This window comes from Drosophila teissieri, chromosome 3R (assembly GCF_016746235.2).
Source record: "Drosophila teissieri strain GT53w chromosome 3R, Prin_Dtei_1.1, whole genome shotgun sequence".
In the NCBI taxonomy this organism is placed as follows: Eukaryota; Metazoa; Arthropoda; class Insecta; order Diptera; family Drosophilidae; genus Drosophila; species Drosophila teissieri.
The window spans coordinates 7,549,932-7,570,724 of NC_053032.1; the positions used below are offsets into that span (position 1 = coordinate 7,549,932).

A 20,793-nucleotide genomic window follows, 5' to 3' on the forward strand; every position below is an offset into this window, starting at 1 on the left:
ACCGCAGTCCGCCTTTAACCCTTGGGCTCCACACGGCGAGATTTCCTGACTGCAATGCTGGGATTAGGGGGCACCTTGACAATCATTCAGACCACTTGACATCGAAAAAACAAAGATTTTTAAATTTCGAACTGCAGTTAAAAAAACCAACCTGTTCTAGGTCAATTGTACGAAACTTAAATTAAGCAATCCAAGACATAAAGTACTTACTGGAACATATTACAAAACTTTAATACCATTGGAACTAAAATCGAAGAAACTATTTTGGCCATTTGGATATAAATACATATATACAATATTATATATATAAGATAATTTTTTGTATATATAGTATGCTGTACTATAAAGTATAAGTTGTATAAACAAGGATGTGTTATGGTCTTAATATTAAATAAGTTTCCTATGGAACAGTGAGGCACTCCTGTACCTCTGTACCCGCTATTGGGTTAACAAAAATGTTCTAATACCTCCTTTTCAACTGCTCCTTGCTTCCTCGGCGCGCGTCATACTTTTCCGCTTTAATTTTGCGTTAATCTTGGCTTGCACCTGTTGGATGGTCTGGTCTTGCGTCCGCTTCTCGGTGGGACGGACTCTCCACCGTCTTCTCCCCCATCTCCTCTGGCTGGGAAACCCCCTCTCTGCTTGCCGCACTTTGTTCTGGGAGCAATGGCGATGCCGTTGTTCAATTTTGCGTGCCGTTGCCGCCTCTGTTATTTTAACAATCTGCCATTTAAGCGTAAAAAATGTTGCCTCGTTTCGTGCCGTTTTTCCTTTTGGTTATTTTTTTGTGTCTCTGTCTTGGATTCAGTATTTTCGGGCTATTTGGTTTGGCAATCATGGCCCGATGGCGCTGCGTTTTCCATTCTGCATTCTGCGTTTGCTTTTTGGTTTCTGGCTCCTTTTTTTTTGGTTTTATGGGCGGTGGCATTGCGTTAGCTGAACCTTTTTCGGCCAAAACACATTTGAGAGTTGGTTGGGAGACAGACAGGTTGGACGGCATTTAGGTGGATTAGTCCAGATTTTGATTGGGAAATTCTTTGCGTGCACAGTGTTTTGTCAAATGGGTAAATAGGATGTTACGAGTATTTGGAGTTTTCATTTACTTTCACCCGAGCACACAGTTAATTGGATTTTCTGATGTTTTAATTTTTTCCAGAAAGTTCCTACTCAAGGGTTTATATTTCGTTATATTTTGATGAAGGCCGTCCACTTATGACAGCCGCGGTTCGTCGTTCATTTCTTCCCATGGCCAAAGGCAAGGTAATCCAGGATTGTATCCCAATGCCAACTCAATCTCAACTTGTCAGTCAGGTTGATTCTCTGGTTTTCGGAACTCCTCCGATAAGGTGACTATTAAAGTCAGTTGAAAACCGAATGTGTAATAGCAAGTTATTTATAAAAAATATATTATTAATAGGAAAGAACATTTTTTTTCGTTTTAATAATTCGTATATAAAGTTATATTGTATTATTAGTCTAGAATTATGCCATTTCAATATTGCGTAATTATTTATTAATATAATTAATAATAAGTGATTCAAAAAGGTGGATTTGGAGAAAACGACACAAGAAAATAGTTCATAAAATAAAATAAAATGATAACACTAATAACTAAGAATTACAAACAATTTTTACAAGGACGATACTTGCGATGAACATAAGGTGGAATAAAATAATACTACATTATAGGAGATAGGCAGAAGCTGCTTCCATTTCAGCTACCATTTAAAATCTGCAAACTACATAGGGGTTTATGGCTTTACACAGCTCCAAAAACATTGGAAATAAAATTCGCTAACCCGGGCTGCAGAAATAAGGGTGCAGTATCTCCATTGCAAAACCAAGATACAACATGAGTTACTAGTAGCAACAACATCAAACTGCGGCAATTGCGTAAATGATGTTCTAATATAACATCAATTACAATGGCAAGCGGCCATGGCCAAAACGGTAATTATGTAGTCAGCCTCCAAGTTGCGTTTCAGCCAGGTCCTCAACTCTCCCCTTGTTCCTCCCTCTGCTTCTCAGTACGCTCCTCCAGCGGCATTCACGCCTTGTTGTGGCCAGCCTCGTCCTCAGTCTCCTCCTCTGCTCCATCCTCTGATCCTCACCAGTTGTGTAGCTGTTATCGTTGTCGCTGAACCGGCTGGTCTGGCCTGCACGTCCCTGCACTCCACGTCGCCTGTGTTGAAGCCAAAGTACAGGTGCACTGGAAAAGCAGATCTATTTAAAAGATTATAAGTTCACGGGCCAATTCCCAGATGTATTCTCTAGATACCCTGCATGTTAAATAGCAGCACACCAAAGTGTGCTTCAACGAATTTGAAAATGTATAAATGAATATAACTTCGAGAGATCATTTTAATAAAACTTTAAAACAATTTGAGTTTAATTAAATTTAAACATGTTACAAAAATTTGGTCATCCTAGCATTATAAAGCAGAGGTGCACTGGAACCTTAACACAACATGTTTTTAAAAAATGCGTTCTTTGAAATACATAATGCGTAATACTGAATACTAATACAATGAATAAAAAGGTGCCCAACTTTTAATGCGCTATTTTCAAAGAACGGGAGTGGTGGATTTCAATACAAAATCCATGCATGTTGTTGCCGTTCTGCTGTTCAGCAGCAGCAGCAACAACAACCGTTTTACGCATGCGTGTGGCTACGGGGCCTGTTGCACCTGCCCCGGCCCCCCTCGACCAACAACTGCATCAGCTGACTGCCGCTTAGCTTCAATATAAGTTTTAATTGTGGAAATTATGTGACATATGCTGCTGTTGTCGTTGTGGCCGTTGCTTCTGGGAGGATCGGGAGGAAGGCGGTCCGACGTCTGTCATAACTGGTAAGGTTGTAATTAAACTGGTGCTGAGACTACCACCCCCTCACTGCACCACCCCACCCCACCCCACCCCATCCCCTTCCCTGCCCCATCCCCATACACAGCACTAACTCTTCTTGTGGCGAGTTCGTTGCCGCCCATCAGATGAAATTGTCTGGAATGGGAAGACAGCATTTTGTGGGTTTTTCTCGGGCTGGCAGTAAACATTTTACGGTTGTTTATTGCCGCCAATTGATGTTTGGGTGGAATCCAGCCATTGGATGTTGGATGGTCGACGGTACGTTAGTACACATGTGAGCAGATGATAGATGAGTCAATTGAATGGGCACTTGATCGATATGTGGGCTATAATGGGTGGGCTTCGGCCTGACTGAGAGGAGTTACAAATTAACTGGTCCTACAAATTTCACAAAAATGCTGCACAAAAATGTATATTTTATATTGTAGGATTACTCAAATGGTTTATTAAAGATAAAAGTAATTCAACATTAAGAGTCACTTTCTAATATTATGTTTCTATTAATACTTTATCTTAGATGTGATATTTAACATTTTGTCCTGCAACGATTTTGTCCATAGTCAAGTTCAGGAGGTAAAGTACATATTTACAAGTCGACCACTTCGTGGCCATATTTAATCTAAGGCAACTCCCGTGTGAAAACCATATATTTACACTATTTTGGATGCTTATGGGTTTAGCCTTCGTTGTTGTTCTACGTCCGAGAACAACTCTAACTGCACTTTGATTGATTGATTGCCCCCGAGTCCAAGTAGTTGTTGACTTTACAGCGTGTTTATGGCTGCGCCTGAGTCTTGAACCCATATGAACCCGCCACAAGCCAACCGCAAACACCACCGCCAACTTTGGCCGCTCCACCCACCGGGTTATATGAACGCAGGCTGAGCATTATGGAGTGTTTGGGAATCGGAGCTCGTTGCTTAACCATAACGGTAATGGTGGACCAACAACCGGAGCGGCCCAAACCTTTGGGTCACCTCCGAGTGGCAGTCGGAGACGGGGATCTCTTATAATAAAAATCAAAATACCGTCACGTAAACCGATAACAAGGCACAAGACCCGGCGTCTGTGGCGGAATCGCAGTTACTGCCGAAACGCAATTAAGACCGACATTTTTATGGTGTTCAAACTATAAAATTCATATAATTAAATTGCAGTTATAACTTTAACAGCAGCAACAAGAGCCACACTAACAGCAGCTACATGCAACTCCAGCATCTAGCGAAACTATCATAAAGCTCGGATCAAAATCAAATCGCTGCCGAGAGTGAATAATCTCCTAAATGGGAGCATAAAGTGAAAAGCGAAAATCAATGCAATGACGGCTGAGAACAGAAACAAAAATTACGATCGTTGAGCGTTACCGAAAATTTAAAAGAAAAGCAAGAGCAGGATTACGAAACAATTAAGTCTGGTGCCTATGAATTGGATGAGGATTGCGGAAGGATTTGGTACTCTGGTATTTTTACTACATATTATCATAGGGATAATAATAATTGACTCCTAGTGCTTGTTTTTGAAATATATTGAACAGGAAGTGTTTCCAATTGTCCATACAGGTTGATGAAGAATTTTTACATATGTATGTAAGAGTATGGATCAGACATGGCTTTGTTTAGGACCTTCTTTGCAAAAACTATACAAATAATAAATAATAAGTAAATATAATAAATTCAATGAAATCAAAACAACAAAATAAACAAAATACTTCCTATCGTCACTCTCCCCACAATTTCTTTGCAGTTGTTGTGCAGGTGCAGCAGGTGTCAAAAGCTCCTTGGTCTTTTGCTCTCAGCACAGCGAGCTTTTCAAGCCCTCTCTTTGTTTTTTTTTCGCTCCCTTTCTCAGCTTACTGTTGCGGGTTTTGTGCCGGTTGTTGTTGTTGTTGTTTTTGCTTTGGAGTTGGTATTTTCATTGATAAATCCCACGGCATGAGAGAGTTTGGAAGAAACTAAACCACAGTCGCTTCCAAAACAGACGGCAAACCTTTAAATGTTAAGCTCCATGTTAAATTGACTATCGGGCGAATATAGAGTTATTTTTCGGAGATAACAAATGTGTAATGGCAATTAAATATTTTTTAACAATTGCATTAACTAAAACAACAGCTTACTGATAATCAATCATAAAGGTTTAAAAACACATTATACATTTTAACATTTCCTTGAAGAAAAAACGGGAATAGGAAAAAACATTAATAGGAAGATATCGCGGCACTTCCTGCTTTTTTTCATTTTACATTGTAATGATTGTGATTTCGCGAATAACATTTGGCAAACAGCTGAGCTATGTTTTGCTCACTGGCACTCTCTAAATGTAGCAGGTGCAGCGCAACAAGTGTCGATCGAAGCTTTTGCTCTTCCATTGGTAAATGTTAACGAATGTAACTTAACATGGCGATAACAGCGCGAACGAAGTTAATTCAGTTACCGCCTCGCACTCCACAGTCGATAAAAAGCTCTCGTGCGAGACAGACGTGCATAACGCAATAAAGATATTTTACTCGATCCAAAACCAAAATCCAAACCAACTGAAACTTTGGCGCGACTTTTCGCGAAGTGAACGAGCTGAAAGCCAAGCGAAATTAAATGTGAAAAACCAGTGTGCATGGCAGGCGGCAGAGAAAGAGAGAAATAAGGTGCATATGTGCAGCAAGTGTAACGATACCCAATACCCGCGCTAAAGCTGTAGAAAAAATAATAAAAACACAAAAGAAACAACAACAAATAATACCCCTTAGTGGCCAGCAGCCATGTCTACGAAACTGGAGCAGCAGCACTCGAAGCCCATTCTGAGTCCAACTCGATCCCTGGACGAAGGTTTCGAAAGTGATCCGGATCGGGTTTCCACCGATTCGGAGCATCAGACAAGTGGAACCACTAACACCAGCACTTGCAACAACAGCAATGCAGCCATTACGGCCAGTAACAACAATGCCAGTAAGCTGGCGCAGCTTAGTTCGGCGGCCACTGGGGGCGCAACCAAGACGACATCCGGAGCTACTGCATCCAGCCCTTCAATGGTGAACTCCGGAAATGTCAGGGGCGTACTCACTTTGGCCGCCCCCCAGTTGCAGAGGCGGGAGTTTTTTGCCAAGGATCAGGGGAAACTAAGGCACCAGGCACCCCCACAACAGCCACGCCTCCAGTACCAAAAACAACGACAACCTCTGGTTCCCAGTGCCGCCTCCAGTGTCCACAATCACCGGTTAACTGCGTCGATGCAGCAGGGATCTTCGGGATTGGGAAATAGCTTGGGAACCGGAACTGGAACTGGAACTGCAAACTACCGGCGCGGACGCCGGCTCCACATGAATCCCCCTCGAAACGGAATTAGATCCCATTCGGTGGACGCCATTTCGCGGCACAATCGCCATGGCTACGATCCCAGTAGCTTAATCCTGAAACACGATGGAAATGGCAATATAAGCAGCAGCAATGCCGGTGCCACCACCACCCGCATGCTCAACTACAAGTCGCCGGGCGGAGGCACTACAGCCGGGGCCCCGGCAGCCGGACAGGCTCTACTCGTCCAGCCGATTTCTAGTGCCACCCTATCTCCACTCGTGGCAGCCGGCGTGGTCGATGTGGTCGAGGGCGGTGGCTCCTCGCCGGTCATCGCGTCGGCCACCCACAGCCTGTACACCTTCTATCCGGCGGAAGGGAATCTCCAGGTTTGGCAGACGGAGTGCGGCGACCTCACCTACAAGTCCTCCCGAAATATGCACCAGCTCCACAAGGCACCCGTGTGCTGGACGCAGTCCATTCCCAGGCAGGCCAGAAGGTGAGTGATTAGATTGTTATTTTAATAGAAATAATTAAGAAAAGTGAGGATATCAAGAATTTAAAAGAGGGTACTACGCCTAATATGCTATTTAATGTTTTAGTATATTTATTAATTTGAAATGCTAGATAATTTATTTCAATTATAGATTTGGGTATGCTAAGCGTATATTGCTATACGCGCTGCTCGTTATAATTAAATTATAATTAAAGCAAAGTGCAGAAACGGGGATTCAAATATTATCTTTATACGTCTTCTTGCAAACATTACTTTGGGCAAATCTTGAGAACAAAAGTAAAATGGTTTTAAATATGATATTGCAGTTATTCTACAATTCAAATATTGTTAAAGGTTAGTTTCTCTAAATATTATTTAAGCTAAATCACAATGTATCCCACAATATTCGGATAAAGCTAGAAACAGCGAATTAAATTCCCTCCTTTAAAATGAATGATTGCTTGCTCTCTTCTTGTTCTCTAATTCCAAAGCGAGCATTTTATTTAAAGTTAGACGAGCTATGCTTAATTCTAGAGCTCAATAAATCGTTCAAAATGTAAGCTAATTAGTTAATGGTTCGGTTTTATTTTTGACCAAAAATGAAGTCAAATGCCATTTCATCTATAGCGCTCGGCCAGAGTGAAAGTCTTTTCAACAGCATCGGCCGCAGCAACAACAAGCAGGCCAAGTTAAACAGAGACAGAGAGGGAGAGAGATAAAATATTGTAGGAGAAAGAGAAAGAGGGCTGGGGCAGGCACATGTGTCATTTAACTTGGCCGCGAGGCAGGTTGCAGTGTTGCAAGTTGCTTTGTGGCAATTAAAATGCCTCTGGAGACTTAAACTGCTTCACATTGATTACCCTCAGCACCGTCCCTTGGCACATTGTTAAATTCAGTTTTACATAACGTACATTGCCCGGGGTTCGCCCGAAATGTGTGTGACCCCAAATTAAACGCAAATTGCACTCCAAAATTCAGGCACATAAAGTTTGCCAATTTCGCGCTTAACATTTCCAAAAGACATTTTAGGTTTTTGCCTAAATTTGGGTAGGGTTTCGGTTTATTTTGTTCGCTTCAAGTCTCTTACAATTTTTGCCCACAAAATGTGTCTGAAATATTTAATAGCTGCGGCAATCGTTTAACTTTTATGACCATGCACAGATGTAGAAACGTCGAGGTGAAGGGGCGTGTCATTGGTTAGAAATGGCTAAATTGTTCCACTTTACCGATATCCGAGAAAAGCCTAAGCTTAGTAAAAGTAGCCAAGCTTTTTATTTTAATGGGAATATCAAAAATAAGGTAAGGTGTAAAGTGTAAGTGCAATGTAAGGTTTTGTTTCGTTCTGGGAAAGAGTGTGGTTTTATTTACTATAATATTGTTTAAGTTCAACAGGATACTAAATAAATAGCAAGACAGTTGTATTGATATTGTACTCTATTGGACACTTCAATTGGACGACATGTCAGTTCGATTTTTGATATAACCAATTCGTATTTGGGCATACGCTAGAAGGTGATAGACAAGTTGCCGTTACTCAGATAGTGGGATTTCCAAGGTAAAAGTTGAATTTTTTTTTTTAAATAACTTGAAGTATATATTTGCATTCGGAATTAAGTTGACTTACATCTTCAGCAATTTCAAAACATTTTTGAAATTTGTAGGCGTGACAGTTTCGTGCGGTTTCGATAGAAGTTGAAAAGTCGATTGATAACGTAAAAATAAGTATAAAAATATCAAAAGTAAAGGCGTGAAAATTTTGAAGGGTTTAAGTGCGCGTGGCAACGTTCTTCATAACATTAATCTTCACTTAAATCTGCATGCCTAATCAGAAATTTTAAACTTTTAATGTTTTCGAGATCTCCACATTCATACGAACATACAGACGAACTAGATTAATTTGACTAGTGATCTTGATCAAGAATATAGACTTTATATATATAATATATTATTATTTATTTATTATTCAACGGATCTTGTAAGCCCTTTTAATCTACATGTAAAAAACTAACTCAGGACGAAAACAGTTTTTGCTGACTTATGTACTTTTTTCCCTCAGTAAGCGAACATTTTTTTTATATTAATATTTAAGTAATAGGCTGATTATTATTTTTTTTCCAAGTGGGAAATAATTTGAATTTACTTTCAAATTTCGCGTAACGCCTAAACGGTTTTTGATGTACAAATATCAGTCTCAGTTTCATTTGCGGTTTTTATTGCATAAGCACACGCAAATATGTTTATTAAAAGCCTTTTACTTTGACTAAGCGCCGCCCACTCCATGGCCGCAACTATCTGCCCCAATGGTTGGTAGGTACTCCACATAGCCGCCGCTGAAAAATGGCAAACATTTCAATCGGCAGGAGCAGACATGCAAAGTGTATCAAAAGCGAAAGAAAAGTGGCAGCAGAGTGAAGCAGAAATGTTGATAAGACTCCCAGGGGCATTCAACGGAAATGTGTACAATCAATCAAAAGACTTAGGCAACGAACTTGATTAGTTCAACGCACTGCAAGTTGTTTTTATCAATTGGAATTTTTTGTGTAAGCAATGCTTTCGGAGTTTTCTCTATTACGTCTGTTGTCATAGCAGGCTTGAGTGGAACTTCGATTGATATCGCACTCGAAAACACAACTCACATCTACCTTGTAAATCAAATTGCATGATGCGCAAATATTTCGGCTTCGACAGCTTCTCTAACACCACAAGAAACAATACAAGTAAAAGTTTTTATTTCGCCTAGGCAAATTTATTTACATAGTTTTTGGTACATTTGGCTCACCTCTTGGTCTTTTTACAATGTGTCATTCCCTTGTACACTTTTGCTTTTCATGAGGCATTAGTTGGTGCTTGTTTTTTTCCTTTTTTTGGATGCTGTGTGGGGATGGCCGACGTGTAGGTGTCCGAGATGCGAGCGTTTGAAAGTGTTTTTTATGTCTCTGTTTTTGTAACTCTTTGATGGGGTGTTGCTGAAGATATGATGTTTTTGCTTTCGGCGTGCGAAAGTTTTTTGGGATGAGTGGCGCGGTTTGATGTCTGCCCGATAGTGCCAAACTTCCGCTTTATGCATATTATGAGAATTTACCAAAATGTATTTGCATTCGAAATTAAGATGGCTTTACAAATGGTGTTTGCATGCATGAAGGTATTTACAAATTAAACTGTAATTTTGATCGGAAATTGGCGTTGATAGTAATGAAACTGAAAAGTTTTATATCAAGAATAGTTTTGTACTTTTTTAGTATTTGTAATTCATTAGAAATTTTCAATTAGTCGATTACTATCTGAACTGTCTGAACCCATTTCTCACATGATGAAAGAGAGTCAAAATAATAAGACTTTCCTCATTGAGTTTTTGTAAGAAACTGATTTTATTTAGAAATTTCTTCGGTTTAAGTAGGTGACATGAGAATCGCATCTTAACGTAAATGGCCTACGCAGAGGCCTAATTAAATAGTCCCCCACTAAGGGACTAATTTGGGGCACGATCTCAAGTGCCTGACTCATGTGGTGTGCACTTAGATTACATGTTTTTGAGCACTGCACTCATATCGCCTTAGATAATAAAATCCTAAATATAAAATTAACACTCTTGATTCATTTACACAAGATATAAACGGAGCCCAAAATTGTAGGTCTTTAAATATATTCGTTTTCGTCTGAACACATGATAAAACGTATCTCAAAACATTTAAAACCTGCAAATAAAGATTATAAACTATTTAAATACACAACGAGTAAATGCAATATCTTAAAACCTTGTTATAATGTTCATAAATATCATGGACAGAACCAATAATATAACAGCACTTGCCAAGGCTCCGTTTTTGCATGCAAATTCTTAATGACGCCATTAAGGAGCCCATAAATTTGTCACTTAGCCATTGATGTTTGCCACTTGGATCGAGATTCGATAAACAAATGCCACTAATTGCTCCTCATCAGCCAATCGGGAGATATCTAACCATAATTGCTCACTATTTTCCGTGCCGGAGGTGAGGGCTGAAGTTTCCTTCTGATTGCTGTTTTGCCAGTCACATTGCCCTGCTGCTAGATAATAAACTTGTTGCTCAGCATTCACTTTGACTGCTCATCATTGAGCTCATAACCAGCGCCGAAATCATCGGCAAATATGGTGCCTAATTAAAAGAAATAAATGCTTAGATAGAACCAATGACGATCTTCCGTATTTGACTTATGAGATGACTGCTTCTTCTTTTCGCTTAGTGATTTTTTGGCAAAGTAAATACAAATACGAAATTCGTCAGTCAATATTTGTGGCGCAGATCGGAGATTTATGTGAGCTGTGGGCCTAAAAATAGATCAAGTATTGTAGGAAGAGTCTCAAGGGGCAACCAAATGCGACAAGCAAACTGTTTTTTTTTTTCGATTTACATAATGCTGAAACGGGGATTGTTGAGTCCGTCTGTTAAATTATTGTGTTGACTTTAGGCCAAACACTGTCACACAAATACGAATGACTTAAGCAACTAACTTGTCATTTATGCAATAGGATAACTCGGGGTGATTCACTTTCTTGGCTAATCTCTTAAAGGCTTTTGCAGCATTTTCAATGTCAAATTGCTTTTTTAAAATTCGAATTTTTGTTGGCACCCACACTTGGCAGCGTTGAAACACTTTCAATTGCAAAGCTTTGACGTCTGTTTTAGCACCATTTTTGGACGAGTCATCAACACAAAAGAACTATTAAATGGGGATCTCAATTTTGTGAAAACTTTAACCTGAGTGCCCCCACCAAAATTCTAGCCGCTTGTCGCTGTCAATGACATCAGACACTGTTGAAAATGAATAACCGAAACAAAAACCGAAAAGCAGCCGGAAATGCAGCGCAAAAACTTCCCAAGCCCCTGTAGGGTTTCCCGCTTAACTTCTGTTACATTTTTGCCATTTAGCATTTGCCACATTTGTAATTATGCGAAAACGAAAACAATTCGACCCGGTGAGTCACAGTCACCACCACCAGCGTCAGCATTCGACACCTGCGACCGCTTTGGGTCACAGGCCAACCATGTGAACCCACATGTGAAGAGTCGGCGAGAGTCGGGTTCAGTTCAAATGTTCAGCAGGGTCGGTAGCGAGCCGAATTGTAAAATGCAATAATATTCGTGTGCTCTATGGCTGCGGCTTTTGTTCGAGTGCGAGTCATGGTAATTATCTCTGGCATATGGACAAATGAATTTTTCTACTGCCCCGCACGGGGTGTGTGGTATGCAGGGTATGCAAAACTAAATTATTTTATATGCATTTTTTTTTTAAGCTTAGACAGCGAAAGTCATCAATGTACTGAAATCGCCAACTGTGACTCTGGGGTTGAAGCGGATCCATGGGAATTTTGAAACAATATATAATTAGTCATTTCGTTTTCTGCGAACTTACTTATACAAATTTTACTAGCGATGTTTCGCAATTTACGAAAAAAGCCCTTTTTGGAAGCCCTTATACTATCTATAACCGTTACTCGTAGCGTAATAGGGTATACTAGATTCGTTGTATAGTATGTAACAGACAGAAGGAAGCGTTTCCGACCATATAAAGTACATATATTCTTGATCAGGATCAATAGCCGAGTCGATCTGGCCAAAACCCTAGAAAGTTAAGACTCAGCATGCAAACAAATGTCTTGATATTTTTTTATTAGTTTTGTAAATTTCTCTCGATTGCCAAAAATCTTTATGCCACGCCCACTCCAAAAAAAAAATGTCAGTGCTGAAATTTTGCCTTGGTACTTCTACTAGCTGAGTAAAGGGTATCACATAGTCGGTGAACTCGACTATAGCGTCCTCCCTTGTTTTAAATTCCATTTATAAATTCCATTAAGAAGTTTTTGGGTTTGGTTGTCTATATAATTTTAATTAAATCATTTAAATTCCATTAATACTTAAAAAAGTTAAATACAAAAATGATTTGGAGAAAGATGTTCTCAAGATAATAAAAGTCACTGCCACAAATAGAAGCGAGCCCAAGAAAACCGCAGAAACCTCACTTTTAATTTGAAAAACAAAATGCAATTTAAGCGAGGCCAACGATTTTGATGAACCGCTTAGATGTTGGGCCTGAAAAAAAAGCCACAAGGAATCGAGATCCGGGCAAAGCAAGAGAACTTGGCAAATAAATACAATTTTAACACCTTTGCTCCACATTCCACTCGGATAGTTCCGTTAGCCAGTTCGGGTATCAATTGTTATTATTATTAATTAGAAAAATATTTTGCTGCCAAGCCATCGCCGAATCCCAGGCCTAGCCGTTCCAGAACTCAGCCTAGCCCAACCCGAGTCCAAACATCGCCTGACTGGAGTTATCGGAGCAGAGGCATCAAACCACTGGGAGCGTCAGCTCGCAACCAGGCGAAGAGTTACATATTTGGTCCAGAGTTTTGATTGGAACTCCTAGTGGCCGTGACATGCGAGCCCCGCCGCTTCGTGTCAGCAAATTAGAGAAATATTTTGTTCGTTCAGTAATTGGCAATTGATCCGGAGATCCCCCGGAACGTTTCGGAATGGAACCAGAAACAAAGCTTTACAAATTGCCGAGGAGCTCGTGGAGCACACGCCCCAAAAATTCGTTTAGCGAAATCAATAAACGTCTCATAAATTTTAACAATTGATTCCAGTTTCTGTCTTTCGGCGTTTTAGCGGAGAACCTCCATAGGAAATTTGCATTTTAAAATTTTATAATTAGCATGACAAAGAGCTGATCAACAAAAAAGCATATGGCTATAAATTTATATTTAGAAAATTATGGTCGGCGATTCTTTTAATTTTCGCTTTCAGTAAAGAAAACAGCTAAACACACTATAATAATCAATAATATTATGCAAGCTGCTGCTAGAAAATCAAGAAAAACCATTTTAAAAGCAAGCAACCAAAAATTTAAGAAATAACTTCATTTAATACGCACACGTGTGACTAAAATTGTACTACAAATCTAGAGGCAAAAAACTCCACTTGAGTAGTTTTATCAATTACAAGAATTTTGGAAACTTTCCTTTCCATAATTTTCTGCGTGATGTTTTTTCGTTGGTTCAGCGGTATTCTTATATATAGATATTTTTCTGGCCAGTAATTTTTTAAACTTATAGAACATGCTAATTAGAGACTTGCAGAAATGTTTTTATTTTGTTTTCTGCTGACATTTTTGTAGTAAAAGCTGACAAATTTTGAATAAGCAACAAATATACGAAAAATATTTTAATTTTAATAAAATATGGACATTAGTTTAATTCAGTTATAAAACACATATTTTTTATTCAAATGAAATTGGAATCAGTCGGTAAAGATATCAAGCATTAATTGCATAAACATTTGTTGCCTTCCAGTTTACTAAACAGCCCACTGAATGTTTTTTTGCAATCGCAACTATTTGTAAGCATAGCAATATAAGCACAAATAATTTCAGGCATCAGGCCACTTCATTGAACAAAGCGACGCCGTAGAACAATGATACATAAAATAATTAACGAGTAACAATTTAAAATAAATTGTTATACAAATGTGCCTTCGTTTTTTATTGATTTTGAGTGCGTGACAAAAATAATGAAAAACAGACATAGACGAACAAAGGGAAATCAATGTTCTAAACTATAAATTAGAGAGGAAACAATCCCCAGGTTCTGGACACCATTTTATGGTTGGTGCGGATTACGCAATGAGAATCAGTGAAAAGAATGAAAGATGGGAAATTTCATCTTACAACTAATTTATGTAAACGGAAATACCAAAACAGAATCTGGAATTTGAAAGTTAGCCAAGTTCCTTGACTCGCCGACTGACCGATCCCCTGTTAGATGAGTGCGTAGATCGGCTTAATTGCTTAGCAGCAGCAGCACTCAAAACTCGAATTTGTTTTGTCTTCCTCTGTTTTTTCACACACTTGCGCCCCTTAAAAAGTTCTTTATGAAGTTATTTGCCTCAAATTTCTATAAACAATTCTAATTCAATTTCGGTGACCCGGTCTTTGCTTACTTGGCATTTGATGGATACATTTTTTTGTCTTTTGACCACAGCGTAGCAAAGGTTTTGTTGTCATGCAAATGAGCCAAGTGACCGGCCAAATGAGTCTGTTTGCTTTCGAGTGGGTGTAATGCTCGTCTGCAGTTTACGTTATTTTTTGTTTTGCCTAATTGATTTGGAGATTTAACTGGATATACTTTGATTTCTGCATTAGGGAATATAAAACGACAAGTGACTACCCGCGTTTCTAAAAATACCAATAAAATAAAATACAAATTAAAAAAACGTTTATAGGTAAAAGTTAAGGATTCCATTTTAGATGAACCACTGAGACTATTTAATTTTTCAAGCCTATCAACTATTCTCCATCAACGTTAGGAAAGTACAAAAACCTTATATAGAGTCACAGACGGCGATAAGAGAGCTCCAGCCATGTAACCCGTGTGCCTCATTTGTCTTGGAGCGGTTGTGGCTGCCGCTGTAGATCTAGCTCCTAGTGATGTTGCATACACCCTCACAGAAATGCACTGACAACGGGGACGGCATATTTTCAACACCTGCCTTGCCTCGACTTTGCCCGTCAACCTTTGTGCCACTTTGCCAGTTCCCAAAACTCACTTTTGTGTCATTGCAGCAGTTGCTGCGCTGCTGCTGTTGTTGTTCCTCTGGGAGATAAGCGCAAAAACTATTTGCCAGCAAATGGTGTCGTTGTCTCAGCTGCTGGGGATCTGAACCTTGGAACCTCGGGGCCTCGGAAGAAATCAGGCGGGGATGGCGGGAACGTCGGAGAGTTGGGGTATTTTGCCTGCATGCATTAGAGCAAGTTGGAGGCAGTCAACAAATTAACTTGGCAAAGGAGGAGGAGGAGAAGCCGCCAGGTAGGCGAAGGTAGACGCATCACTGGCTCTTCAGTTCCCCAGGCCCCCAGCCACCTCCTTGCCACCCCATGTTGTGACTGCAAATATGCGAACTGCGCATCTTATTAAGAAAGAAAGTACTTTCTGTCAGGCAGCTGTTGTTCGTTGCCGCTGACTGTTTTCTACTATATACTCTGCCTAGATATGATCTACTATTATTATACTCTTTCTTGTTCAGTCACTCTAAAAAGCGCAAGCGGTTTTCCTAATTATACAAATGGGAATAGTTTAGATATGACAAACATAATTTTGAAATTATATTATTATATATAAATTTGATCCTATGGTTCCATTAATATATGCAACAAAAATAATAACCTAGTTTTGTATCTATTATAAATTTAATTTAATACGTTTAAAAAACTCTGATTATTTTAAAATTACTTAACTTAATATTGTTCTACTATAAATTGAGTTACATTTTTTTTTTTAACTTTGCTCAAACGATTTCCCTAATTAGCCACTAAACTTAAATATTTGAGTGTATTTGGAATTCATCTTCGGCCATTTTTCGGAATTTTTTCTATTATCATCCATACAATATAGCGTTTTTTTCATTCAGTTTGCATTTTCAAGTGCCGTGCGAACTTCAACTTGATGTCTCGTTGTTGTCGAGCCACACAAGATGACTTCCCCAGCCACAATCCAAGTCGGAGTTGCAATCTTATTACTAATACCCAGCCTAGAGCCCAACTGGTCGGACTTGTTTGCTGGAGTTTCCATTCGGAGTTTTTCTATCATAATTCCAGATGCATTAAAATTGGCCCAAAAAACACTAAGAAACCACCAGGTTGCCCAACAAGATTTATTTCTGCTTTTTCGCCAGTTGACTTAATTGCCGCTAATGCAATTAAATACAAATATTTTTCCTTTTGTTGTATTTTTGTCAGAGAGCGTAAATATTTTTTGTTTGGGTAAAGGTTTTTTTGCCTATTTCCTTAATTAAGTTAATTGCAAGTAATAGCGGAGTTATGTTGAGCATGTGAATGGAATTTTCAGACATACCAAACTTAACAGAAATAACAAAAAGTTTTTGAAAATATGCGATAAATATTTTGAATGTGGTAATAAATTTAATTGTCTGTTTAATAAGTTTGGGCATACAGAATAATAATGCCTGATGTGGTGAAACTGTACAAAGTTATGATTCGTTTTGTGTTTTCCTCAACTCGTTATACTAGAGTTATATAACCCGACAGCAATCATAATGGTTAGGCATGCACTGACCACACTCAATCCCCGAGCACCGTTCCAGACCCTAAACAAGATGATCGGACAAAAGAAAATACTCGTAGTATAAGAGTTCACTTTCCTCTCCACGGATCCAGAGTTGATGTTAATAATGCTCGGGTGATGATATAATTGGGTTTGGGCTCCTAATGAAGTCACGCCAAACTTAAGCTAATTTGCAGCTTTAGTTCTTCGTTGGCCACTACACACTTCTAATTGGGTTCAGAGTCAAAGTGATTATGTAAACAAGGAAGTAAACAACTTGAGTGCGTAAACAAAACTTTTACTTGGCTGCGGGCGCTATTCGTTGGCTTCCTTTCGACATAAAACGACGGAAACTGCCCAGAAGCAGGGCCAAATTGAAAGTGGTAGGGAAATTTCGAATAAGGTTTCTGATCACTTGCCAGCCACCTAATTTAAAACGAAAGCGCAAATAGGTAGCAGGAAAATGAAAAGTGCAAATGACAGCCATCGATAATCGAATGACAACAATGAAAACCCTTACCGCCGGCTCTTTTCCTTCGCTTTTCTTTGCGCTGAACACTCTTGATTTCCGCATCGACGCCCTGTCCGCTTTTCGTTTCGTTTTTCTTTACGTTTTCTATGTTCATTGGAGCGCCGCCGAGGTGAAGGGAAATTTTCGAATGGAAATGCCGAGAGTGATTTTGTGTCGGAGTGTTGACCACTTTTAATTAACAAGAAAAGTATAGAAAAAAATCCGAAATGAAGTCAACTCAAATTGTATTCCGTTTATTTAGCAGACTCCTTTTATTGTAAAGCTGGTTTTATTTATTGTCAGCTTTTTCGTCGGCCATAAAAGTTATGACTTGACTGATTCTTCAGCTAGTTTAAGAAGGAATTTTTACCTAACCTTGATAAAGAAACATTTCATTTCAAACGTTTATTATAACCGTCTTTTGTTTTACTTTCTTTCGATGTAATGCGAAAAGAAAATAGCTCATAATATATCCCCTAGGTACTCTCTCTTTCATTGGCGATCTTGGCCATCGCCGCGGCAATAACGATAATTTCCTGTTGGAGAAAAATTGCAGCTCTGCTAATTTGCTGTAAATAAACGACGCGAAAATAATATACAATTAATTGCTATTCCAGCTTGGACTTGAAGTCGTAGCTCGGATTCAAGTTGGCGGTCAGATACAGATGCAATGGCCGTTGGGCCAATACATTGCTCTGGTATCCAATGATCATCCGCCACCGGCTTCAGCTCCCCGCTGTCTTTAGTTGGCAGATTCAACCCTCCGGAGGGGACGATGGGCAACGCCCACACGCAAAGATTCTTCAAGGGCAATTTGGAGTTTGGGGCGCTCTGATCGGCAAATTATGAAGTGCCAAGGAAGCCATTTAAACGATTTAATGGCACCCTGCGTTTCTCCGCGTTTCCCAATGATCGTAAATAAACAGAACGTAAAAGAACAGAAAGCAGAGCAAAGGTAGAAGTAGAAGTAGGAGTAGAAAAAGCTGTCCCCCATTCGGGCCTTCCTCTCCAATGATGAAGCCCTCCTGGTGGTCGCTTGGATTAACTCCACATTGGTCGTGGATTGGTAGTTTTCCAAAGCAAATGAATCGATTATTGCTGGGCAACATGCGAATGGGTGAAATGAATTCATTGGCGTGAGATACGTCAGTGAACCATTCGGCGAAGATCAGCAGGAGCCGCACCTGAAGATTCCACTCATGCGGTCTTTACTCTTGATTCAAGGTTTATTACTTATTACTGCTTACTCACAGAGCTCCCAGCAGTTTGTAAATTATGTTAGTCAATTCAAGACGCTCTTAGACAACAAAAATGTATTTTTGAAACAAAACTTGACGCCTAATGATTTCTGAGGAGATAATCAAGGTTCAAAATGTTAAAAATTACTGGTTTAATGGTTTACTTTAATCTTGCTTTTCGATATGCTTTTCAATTCTTTTAGATTCTTAATACGTTGCTTGAATGTAGAACATTTCATAGAGTTTCTAAACTTAAATAGCTGAAAATTGTACTTAAGTTCATTAAATTTCTTTTGCATGGCTGACTAACCAACCCCATTAGAATGTATTTTTTCTGCTAGATTTCCAACACAATTGAAACTCATTTACAAGCCACAAACGAATTTCACCCAACAACTGCGATTTGCAGGGTCCGAGATCCAATGTGCAGTACCGGGCATCAGACAAAGGCAAAGATAAAAGTAAAACCAAATTGTTACCCTCGGTTCATCCATCGCACTGCAGATTTGCAACAATGTCGGCTTGTAGCGGAAGTTGTAGAAGTATCTTGTAGTTTGCTGCGATCTAAGTGTGTTTGTAGTGCGCCTTTCTGGCAAATGATTTGGGAGATGAACTTGAAGCTCGGTTGAGATTGTGACTCGTGGCTACGTCGTCATCATTTGATTAATTTTTCTCTTTGTTGGAAAGTTTTCTTCATTTCATTTGCTTTGTTTTGTTTGGGATATTTTTTTCATCTATCTGCAGCGAAGTGAAATCTTCGGCTGTGCTGTGTTTCTTCAATTCCAATTCCGATTCCAATACTTATTTCAACCTAAGAAATTCAATTTTACACAGCTCTCGGATCGGCTAGGGTCTTCAAACTCAGCTCCATCTCCGATTCCGATTCCGATTCAGACCGCATGCCAAATCAATTGTGTCTCCTAATAATAATCACAATAATTCGTTATTTCTTTTGTGTTTCAATTTCGAAGTGCGTCGCCGTCTTTTTCCCCAGGCATCTATCTTTAGCTTCGAAGATTGTCAAGTGCTGGACACGTACTATCAGATACTCTTGGCTTTCTTTTCATTTTCATCTTTTTCTCCCCAGTACTCGTACTAGACATTTTCTCCACGCTTGACCAAGTCGATAATTACGCAAGCACATAGTTACCCGAGGCCCTGGAATCGAAATGAAAGCATCAATTCCATCCAGCAGATACAACATGCTCGCTGCTGCCAGATTCGTTTACAGCCAACTCGTTTAGCACTCAATACGATCCTCCTATGCATATTAGTTATTAGGCTCGTCGTAATTGAATTAACACCAGTTTCGGGCTCGACTTTTCAGTCTTGACTCGAAAACTTTGTATCTCGCCAGCCGTTGTCCACGATCTCGATCTGTTTCTAATTCCGCGGATGACGCACGATGTTTGGCTGTGTGCCAAGTGCCATTGAAGTGCTAAAAACATGCAAAAAATTGTTGGATAAATAACATAAGTTTAAATACAATATTTGCTTAATTACGTAGAGCTCTACTGTTGGGTACACTTATATTTAGATCAAATTTACATAGCCTAAAAAATGTTGCACCGAAAATTTAAACACATGTTTATAACAAAACTGGTGTCAGATGTACTATGTATGTACCATAGAAAAAAATAAATAATTATATTTATTTAACTATATTGATTAAACTAGACGTTGATTGTTCTTTTAAAGTCGACAATAAATTTCCGTTTCAATGCTGTGGGAACCAAGACATACATAGCTTACTCACCTTATTGTGGCCCTAAGTGAAAACATATATTACACAATCAAATCGGTATCATTCAAAGGTCACCAAACGCGGCGTACTAAAGCTGTACAAAGCTAACTCACAATTCCCAAATTGGCCAAATGGCAATATAAATTAGTATAATAAAAGTTATAAGTTACCCCAGCTAACTGATTCATTTATCCATGCATCATTATGGCTTACCTAAGCATCCAGCATATATGTATATGATGATAGCCCCAATTCAACTAACCGTTTAACGATCTTGCACATTTCCCCAGCTCGTCGAAACCCAATTTCGGCGGGTTGTGGGGCTCCACTTGAGGGGGCGCCACTCGAAGGCACGCAGTCTGATTACGCCAGATTTTCGATATTATTTTTTTTTTGTTAGAGGTTCAGCAACAGCATTAGCGGGAAATTGTTACATGAAAAACAGCTGGATAACAACATCAACAAAACGGAGCTACATCCAAAGCCAAAATCCAGCAAACGAATGCGACGCTTCAACGCTCGTCAAACACTTCAATTACGAATTCAATTTGTTGCT

The 20,793-nt window shown here is 39.3% G+C and overlaps 1 protein-coding gene across 1 annotated transcript in view; it reads left to right on the forward strand.

Annotated features, from left to right (window-relative positions):
* The first annotated feature begins 5,323 nt into the window (after positions 1 to 5,323).
* The window catches only part of LOC122620553, a 50,113-nt gene continuing 34,643 nt past the window's right edge, over positions 5,324 to 20,793 (forward strand). Inside the window, exon 1 of the mRNA XM_043798068.1 lies at positions 5,324 to 6,648. Coding sequence (XP_043654003.1) covers positions 5,618 to 6,648 — 1,031 coding nt within the window. The 5' untranslated portion in view covers positions 5,324 to 5,617. The remainder of the gene's footprint in view (positions 6,649 to 20,793) is intronic.